The sequence below is a fragment of the Neurospora tetrasperma genome, assembly GCF_000213175.1.
Source record: "Neurospora tetrasperma FGSC 2508 unplaced genomic scaffold NEUTE1scaffold_3, whole genome shotgun sequence".
In the NCBI taxonomy this organism is placed as follows: domain Eukaryota; kingdom Fungi; phylum Ascomycota; class Sordariomycetes; order Sordariales; family Sordariaceae; genus Neurospora; species Neurospora tetrasperma.
The window spans coordinates 1,132,725-1,141,710 of NW_009799101.1; the positions used below are offsets into that span (position 1 = coordinate 1,132,725).

Below are 8,986 nucleotides of genomic sequence, written 5' to 3' on the forward strand. Positions count from 1 at the left end.
TGGGGCTGGGATTGGGGCTAACTTGGTGGGTTCTTACCAGGCTGCTGGGTTCGGTAGCGTTCGTTCGGCTGGACCACAGGAGGCAGCTATGTTCTGCTGGAAATAAGATACTAGCAAGGGCAGCCCCGAGTGTAGGCCTCATACATATTTGTTTACTTATTACCCCTTTGGGGTTTGGTTCCGGCTTGATATTGATTGGTTGAGAATCTATCGTAAGGAGTACCTGGCTAGGTTCAGTTGCACAGGTAGTGTAGAGCTGGAGAGGTGAATAAGTTGGTAAACACACCCCCTTCGCTACCTAAGCACCACCCCCGAGCGTACCTACGACCAGAGCTCTCCTTCAACGAACGGCTGGTGTGTTGAAGAGGAGGCAAGTTGAAGCCATCTGGCAACTAGTGTAGGTAGGAGCTTGGAGCCAGGACGTAGGGGTTGGTGGGTACCAATTGAGGGTAATGAGGGAGCTTACCCGGGATTATTACCCCTAATATATACACATCGTACCTGTATTGATCGTTACTCCCTCCACGCAGACCTACACACACGCCTTTGCATTTAACGAAGTAGTTCATCTAGCACAGCATCGCATCTGGGGAAGCCAGGTAGGTACCACCGGTGCTAGCTCCGGAGTACCTAATGTAGGGATCTGTCCTCTCGTTCCTGCGTCTCAAAGTGCTTCAGCCGGTCGAGCATTTAGCTGAAGTGTAACACTCAGTCAGCCCTATAAGTAAGTATATTCTGGAACATCAAAAGCTTCATAATCTCAAGACGGAGGCGCCCAACTACCAACTTGGTTATGATCGATCCCTCGTCAACACCTCGTTATAAACTGATACCAGACCTCCCGTACTTTCCATGTCTTGACTCATGCTAAGCATGGGACGATGCTGCTGTCCCGCCCTGGAAGTGGAGATGAAGAGCAATATTGGCTTTATCCCTGGCAACAAGGAGAAGAAAGGGGGAGGCGCTCAAAGAGGTACGGTATTCCGCTTGAGGTAAACAGTCCCTCTCGTCACGCTATCTCTCAAGAACAAACAAAACAAGTCAAATATGCACAAGGCAGTCTTCAAAACTCCAGATGGGTTTGCCACTTACACGTCGGCGGTATCTCACAAATCGCCTTCCTTTATGTATATGCTTCAACATATCTTCGCACGAGCTTCATCTATACAGTGTATTCCACTCGAGCTCTCTTGATCCCCTTTCAGAAAGTATGTAGGTAAGCACCATCTAAGTACTACTTGTTCCAAGAATCAACCCATTGGTACCCAGTGCTTAGCCCTTTTGATATGGCTAAACAGCTGGTTACGAGTCTCGAAGCTACCGGCGCACACCCTGCAAACAAAACCACTAGCGTTCGTCTTAATTCGCTTGTTGGCCTGTCGCTGCTGTGCCTCCTGGCGCTGTTTCGCCTCCATCTCCGCGTTGTCCAACTCTCGCTGCCGTTTTTGCTGCTCCTGATGTTTCATGATTTTTTCCTGCTCTCGCCTTAGCTCTTCCTCGCGCTTCAGCTTCTGCAATTGTTCTTCTTCCTCCTCCTCCTCCTCCTTTTTCCGCCTCAGTTCAGTAGCAAGCCGCTGCCGCCGCTGCTCTTGCAAGACAAGACGATACTCCTCCCTTTCTTTCTCCAGCTTTGCTATCGTCTTCTTCGCTTTTCTGTGAGGATGTTCGCTTCTATCCCGCTTCTTGCAGATCTCTGGCCGCTTATACCCGGGTGCGCGCCGGCGCGTTTCTCTGTCCATAGCGTGCCCATATTCTTCAAGGTGCTCGAATAGCGCATCGCGGCTGTCAAAGTCGTCGTCACAGAACATGCAAGACCTCTTGAACCTCTCTTGTTGGCGGCCATAGAAAGCTTTCAATTCAAAGGGTTCAGAAAGGTCTTCATTAATCGGATGCTCTCCGGGCATGAGATCTCGATAGTGATTGGGGTTTTTGGCGAGATGGTAGAAGAGATATTCTCGGTAGGGGAAGGATAATTCACATCCGAGGCAAGTCAGTGTAGGATCGATAAATTCCAACCTCTTCCCTGATGTAGGGTTGTCGAGAGCCACTGCTTCTTGTTGGAGGTCCCAAGGGTCAAACGAGCGGAGTGACATACCTGTGCTTCGTGAACCTGCGCCAGCTTAGAAACGGGAGGTTTCACCCATTAAGAATCTTTGGGGGGCGGAGAATAACTTACGGGTTGCTTCATATTCATAACCGTTCTCTCCATGGAGAGCCACTCGTGATCCATGATCTCGTCCATGTCCATTCTTTGCCGCGAGTTCGCATGCATAGTTCCCATGATGAAGTCGATGCAAAACCCGGTTGAAAGACCCAAAACCTGGGAAGGGAAGCATCGTATACCGGCACGGTACTGGAGAAGGTATTGTGGTTGCTCAAAGGGCGGGGAGCCGGTACACATGCAAAATACGATGGCTCCTAGTGCCCAGATGTCGACCGCCGCCGTATACGCATCCGATGATTCGAATAGCTCGGGAGCGATATAGCCATACGTACCAATATAGTGGGTGTACAATGTAGGGCCGGCGATGTTTCTGGCAATGCCAAAGTCTGCGAGCTTGACCTTCCATCCAGGGCCTGGCGTATCAATGAGGATATTCTTGAAATTCACAGCGGTATTAGATCCGAGCAGTGTAAATATGGCTGGAAACCCTTTTGTAACATATTGTGAGGGTGGTGGGTGATATGCAGGCATACCAAGGGCTTGAGATCTCTGTGGAGGAAGCCTGTTTGATGCATGTAACGCAATCCGATCGCGACCTGTTTCGCAATTAAAGATCCTTCGGTTTCAGGGAAAGGCGCGTTGTCATCTATATATTGCTGGAGGTCGCCGTACGGCGTGAACTCCATCGCAATGTACAGATTACTAAGGTCTTCGAACCAGCCGAGGAATTGGACAAAGTGTTGTTGATACTGCCCATGATTAGAGGTGCAATCGCATCACTTGGTCAGTAATTGTTGCTTTTTGCTCCCGTTCAAACGGTAGGCGCTATGTTCAGATAGGAAGAACCACTCACCCTGGGATCGTTCTTCTTGGAGAAAGTAGCGAGAGCTTGGAGCTCCCGCTGCGATGACTTGAGAAAGCCGGCTTGCTCTTTGCTGATTCTTTTGACGGCACGCAGTTTACCTGGAAAAAACCCGTGTTCACACTTTTCCTTATAGACCTCTCCGAATGTACCCTCTCCCAATAAGTGGATGGGACGCCATTGTTCAAAAGCGCCTCCGGGAACTGCATGGTGACGGAGCTTTGCATTTGGATGGTGTTCATCGAAAGCACTCCCGATCCTCCAATCCTTCAGAGGGGCCTCTAGAAAGCTTTCCATAGTTCATGGAGAAATATTTCCTTGATGGGTCTTGCCGTTGAAGGCTGTTGTTGAAGTTGGGGGCGTGAGAGGGGAGTATTCGTTCTGGGGCCATGTTGTTGCTGTTTGACTAACGCTATTCAATCGCGACTGTTTGCTGTCAGATATTTCGTATATGCAGGTAGCTATACGAAGTATCTATACGAAAGGATCTGATCACTTCGGGGGATCAGTCCGGATCGTCCCAGCCACGTGTAAACTAGTACGACGCCAATCCTTCCAGTCTTGTTTTTCCTTCTTTAAAGCAATAAGAAAAGTCTTTTTTCAACCATTCTCTTTGACCTTTGACACATAGGACCACGGAAAGCCCTTGGGAGAAGTAAAGACTGCACGGAATCCCTCTCAGGTAATTTGAACTTTTCGTATATCCAAAAGATAGCTCTGATTAAGTATAGGAGACAACAAAGGATTGAAACCGACGAGTGTCAAGCAAGACTTTTTGTTTGGGGATGCTTGCCGAGACCCCAAAAGCGAGACAATCATTGTTGCATGTCCACAAAGATCTCGTCTTTCAATCAACGACAGTAATTCTTTTGAATTTCTTCCACGATTACGGGATCGAATCCCCCCATGGGAAGATGATGCTACCCGAGGGGTCTTCACGCTTGTACAAGATGATCTCAAAATTGATGAGTGTCAGTGTTGGGGTTGCCAGTTTCGGTGCCACGACACACAATTCGCAAATCGCCCGTTTTTTTTTCTTCTTTTTTTTTTTACCCCGTCAATGTCAGGAACCTTAATATTTCATGATTCTATACATGCAACATCGATGGTGATTGGATGTGCAAAACTTTCATAGTCGTGTCATACTCACTCTCTACTAAGAAACATTTTGATCACAATCAAGCAATGCATTCTTTCACGATTTCTGAATCTTATGACTGTTCGTTTCCTTAAATCCACACACTGGTGGTACTACCTTCGTTATGCTAAACATCTGCCGTAGGTATCTCAAGGTCTATGAAAGCGACAGGGAAATGCAAATGATTCCTAAACTTTTGACAACCGTCCATACCTAAGTCGAACCGTGTACCCGAGCGCCGAAAATGCTAAACCAGATGCCTGTAAGCAAATTCTTATGCCTCCATCCTAGAGAACTGGCCACTATGATGACCGAGAGATACAGAAGCAAAGTTGAATATGTCCAACGAGATGTGAACATGGATACAAAAATAGGAACAAATTACATGAAGACCATGTAGGTCGAGACTCGACCCTGGCTTTCCAGGGCAATGCACCTGTCGAGCATCTATCCTCTCTCTCTTTTGGCCAAACTTGACAATTGTGTGTCCATAGCCTGTTGTACATCCTGCAAGCATATGAGAGAAAGAGTGAATTGCGGCATCGATTGGGTGACTGATCTTATGAAGTTGTACTTGCAAGTCAAGCACGTAGTATAACAGTGAATTTGTGCCTTTATTGAAGGGGAGAGCAAACATCGTGGTGTAGTGGAAGCGTTGTATCCGTATCCCATCGAATACTGGCAGTCGATCGTTGGTGGCAGACTACCACGCGCTTTGCTGGTGAAGTGGAATAACTGGGCAGAATCTCCGAAAAGAAGCCATAGTTGCTGCGGCGAGGTATGCTGATGTACATGTCTAAAATCTCACTGCAGGGGATATTGTTGCCGATTGTGTGATACCGTCTCAAGGCGGTGGTGCTCCATGGCTTGATGTCGATTACTTGTAGAATGCGGTCGTCCTTGTGCATCGATGGACCGCATATCGAACCATGTTGAGAAGTGCCGACCATTGAAAGGTTAAGTTGAAGCAAGACAGTGCTAGGGCGCAGTGTCGTAGTTTTGGGTAAAATCCTATTGAGATCTCTAGTTTCCATCAAAGGAGACGTCGTCAGCGGCGTCCTCCTCCTCCAAGGTGCCCATGAGCTCACGGAGAACAACAGTTGCATAGTTGCTGCTTCTCAGCTGGAACTTGAGAATAACAGCAAGCTTGCTGGCATCAGGGCTACTACGAATAACCTCTGAATTGTCGACAGAAGCAAGAGGGTTCTCCGAGGGGGAATGAAGAACAGGGACAATCAGATTTGCCGTCTCCTTGGTGTCGGTTTCACCGTCCTTTTCGCCGTTGTGGATGACCATCGAGTTTTCGGTTGCAGCGAGCGCGGACTGGTTGATTTGGGGAGTAGCCTCGTGGGTAACAGCATCGACCTCCATAGTATCAGCCTTGGAAGCCGTGGACTCTTCAGTCAGCATGACGTCTTGCTCCTGCTTAATGGTGCCATCCTCTGATTTGACGACCGTTTGTTGAGCGGTCGACTCGTAATAGAGATCCGATAATCCCTTGGCCAGCGTCGGCGTCTGGGTGGCGCTGGAGGAGATGATGCCATTGGTAGCATTATCGGTAACCTTCTCATTGATTTGCTCGACAGGCACCTTGGTCTCATACTCCTCCGTGTGACGCGCGATCTTAACGCGCTTGTCACTGCCGTCAAGCCCGGTCTGGATCCAAGTTTCTCTGGCTACGACCACTCTATCAGACTCCGGTGACTGGGAGGCCTTGCGGCGACGTTCATTGGTAATTGCCTGGTCATACTGGGCAGTGTTGTTGGTGAAGTGCGCCCAATTCGCAAGGAGAGGCGGAGATGTGCGGGCCTTGGCCGTGGCGGCCTTCTTCTTTGCATTGGCCGCATTGCAGAAGTCCAGGTCCGTAGGATACATCTGTTCTGTGTCATCGTTGTAGACGCGGATAGCGTATTGGGGTTCGCCGATAAACCGGCCCAACAGATGACGATAGTTGCCGCTAAGGCTGAACTCCTTTTGGCGGCGACGCATGTCGTACGGATCCAAGCCACCGTTTTCTGTCTTCTTCATGAAGTCAACATATGCCTTGCCAATCTCGTTCCGCGGGTAGATCACGTCGTAGCCAGGTGTAGGTAGGACAACGTCGAAAATGGTGTATTTTCCGCTTGCGATGTCTTCTTGTGTGAGGGCACGGGCTTGAGCGTAAAAGTTTTCGTTGTCCTCGGAATCGGCATCAGCAGGCGACTGGTCATTGCTGACCAATACCAGATCCCCTTCGACGACTGTAGGCCCGTACATGGCCCATCGCTTGCTGGCCATGTGATTCCAGACGTAGGATTGATAGGCGTGGATGTACATCATGCGCATACCACGAGTAATGCTCAGAAGGGCGCCCATGAAATCCTTCGAGTTCTTGCCAAGATGGCGGATGATGGCGGCCTCCGAGCTGAACCGCTTCGGAAGGATGGCCAATGCCTTCTCGGCGTTCCGGGTAGTCTTCCAGATGGTGATGGCCTTCGCACGATTGTAATCATCGCGGCTATTGTGGAAGTCGTTGGTGTGGGCGGGTTCTTGCTCTTCAAGGTCGAACGCCTCATGCAAGAAGTGGTCCTCGACATGGAGGATGTCGTCAAGCACACCCTCGTAATCCTCCTTTAGCACCTTCATGCCCAGGAGGTGGGTACCGATCGCATAGGTACCGAAACGTTGGAGGCCGTAATAGTTGATGTAGCCATGGCGCTGGAGGTAGGCCAGACCAAACTCAACTGCTTCTCGCAACTTCCTGACGCGCTGGTCGACAGAGCATCCCGCGCCTCCGAGCGGTTTGCAATTCTTGAGCGTGATTACGAACTCGTTGCCGCCGTGCTGACCCAACTGGAGAGGCTCCTTGGAATGAGAGAAATCACCAACCTTAATGTTGGGCAGGCGTGTGTTGAGCCAAATCAAGTTCGAGGCTCGCTGGCGGTGTACGCTGATGCGTTGAACTGTACCAGCGCGACGATCCTTGGTTCCAGCGAAGCCAAAGTTGGTGGCCTTCACCTTGAGTAGACGGGCAATGGTGTTCACTGCGTCCATGGTATCCTTGTTCTCCTTGTACATGGTGAAGTGGAGATACTCGCCGCCCAGCTGAGTAAAGCTCTTGCTCTGATCCCGTGAGCGGCTGTTGTTGCTGTTATTGGCGCGGGGCCCATGTCCACCCACCCGGTTGTTCTTTGACCACTTTGAAGGGGTAGCGGTGATGACGCCAGTGTTATTGGCGAGTGTCTCGATGCGATTGTCGAAGATACGGCGGATCTCTTGGTGAAGGCTAGCGCGCTGGGCGCGATCGGTGATGGGGTCGAAAACCACAGTCCGCTCTCCAGCGGAAATGGTCTGCTTCGCCTGAACAGCTTCATCGAGCTTGATCAGCTTCTCAGTGGCCGACTCACCAATCAAGTCGACCAGCCTTTTCCTGTCTTCATCGGAAACAGGCTCGATTTCGATTCCGGGCTCAGTGGAAGGAGCGACAGTGTCTGGTGTAGGTTTGGCTGGTGCAGGCTATGTATGGAGTTAGTACATAAGGACTCGACGAATATTACCTATGGCATGTAACAACAAACCTTGGGTACCGATGGCTGCTGCTCCTCATACTCGCGGAGGTGAACGGTTGTGCCATCCTTGCGGATTTCATAAACAAGGAAGTCGGTATAGCTGTATATATAGTCAGAATTAGCTGCACATCAAGTCAAAGTGATTAGCTTGGATGAAGAACTTACCGCTTTCTGATGTCACCAGTCCAGGAGAAGTTAATCGAAGCTGAGCGTTGCGTGATGCCGAGATTCTTCTCTGAAGCAGCACGCACAGCAGGCACATGAGTGCCCTGGCGCTGAGCCATGTTGAAGATGAGCTAGGATAAGGTTATTTCGACAAGTATGGCGCGTGACGATGCTGGCAGATATCGTTACAAGATATGAAACCGACGATAACTGAGTGTGTGAAGGCTAGCCAAGATGCTTGATTTTTGTTGTGGTGCGATGTTGGTGTGTCAAGCTATGGAGGGAGATGCTGAAGGGTATGTTGATGATTGCTTGATGGATGCTAGACGTTGTGAAATAAAACTGAGCCAGACAGGGATTCGTTTTTGGTCAGTCCATTCACAGCGGAGAAAGGTACAGACAGTGGGGGTCGCAGGGATCAAACAGCGACTGCAACTGATGGTACTGATGCACTGAGGATTGTCGAAAGCAAAACAGCGCAACGAATACTGAATACTTGTGAACAAAATCTTTTCCTTTGCCCTTTGCGTGTTTCGTCGTTTGTAGATTTTTGGCAGTGCTTTTGTGTGAGGAGGAAGGAGAGAATGGGCGAAGGAGCAGCACTTTTGAAGACCAAAAAGTTTAGACCGCTTTCACATTCACTGCGATGGTGAATTCTACACTGTGGGCAGAAAAGCGCAGCTGTGGGGGTGGGCCGCGGGGCATCTCAAGTGGAAGAGATCTGTGGGGAATCTAGGGTCCTCGCTTAGTTGATTGGTCAAAATATGGCTGACACTGAGAAGTACCTTGGTACCTCTGACGTCCCGTTCCTTCCTTTCCTTGAAGGTTTTTGCAACTCTTAAAATGAATCTCCCACGGAAACTCGCCTTCACTCCTGCCCAAATGACCCAAAGTTGGGGACAAACAAACGGCTGCCAGCTGACCATCCCAGAACTCGGACACGAGATTGCGCAGTTCACCGAACCACTACATGTAGATACCAGTGGTAAAGCCTAACAACGGTGAGCCCCCATGTCATCTCTACTACTTCTCATCCGAATTGGATGAATCGAACAAGACGTAGAGGTATGCTGCAGTCCAGAACTTTACCAAGGCGCCAAATCACGTCA

At 49.7% G+C, this 8,986-nt stretch overlaps 3 protein-coding genes across 3 annotated transcripts; all 3 read right to left on the reverse strand.

Annotated features, from left to right (window-relative positions):
* Positions 1 to 1,250: 1,250 nt before the first annotated feature.
* Positions 1,251 to 2,093, reverse strand: NEUTE1DRAFT_137301 (uncharacterized protein; the record flags this gene model as incomplete). The annotated part of the gene is made up of 1 exon (XM_009852286.1): positions 1,251 to 2,093. One exon carries the CDS (start codon positions 2,091 to 2,093, stop codon positions 1,251 to 1,253), a length of 843 nt encoding a protein of 280 aa, XP_009850588.1.
* Positions 2,094 to 2,143: 50 nt separating this feature from the next.
* Positions 2,144 to 3,323, reverse strand: NEUTE1DRAFT_41361 (uncharacterized protein; the record flags this gene model as incomplete). Its single annotated transcript, XM_009851952.1, has 3 exons — positions 2,144 to 2,599; positions 2,698 to 2,820; positions 3,018 to 3,323. 3 exons carry the CDS (start codon positions 3,321 to 3,323, stop codon positions 2,144 to 2,146), a joined length of 885 nt encoding a protein of 294 aa, XP_009850254.1.
* Positions 3,324 to 5,187: 1,864 nt separating this feature from the next.
* On the reverse strand, positions 5,188 to 7,996 carry NEUTE1DRAFT_62388 (uncharacterized protein; the record flags this gene model as incomplete). The annotated part of the gene is made up of 3 exons (XM_009852287.2): positions 5,188 to 7,659; positions 7,722 to 7,812; positions 7,878 to 7,996. The coding sequence occupies 3 exons, from the start codon at positions 7,994 to 7,996 to the stop codon at positions 5,188 to 5,190; spliced, it is 2,682 nt and encodes an 893-aa protein (XP_009850589.1).
* Between the last annotated feature and the right edge of the window lie 990 nt (positions 7,997 to 8,986).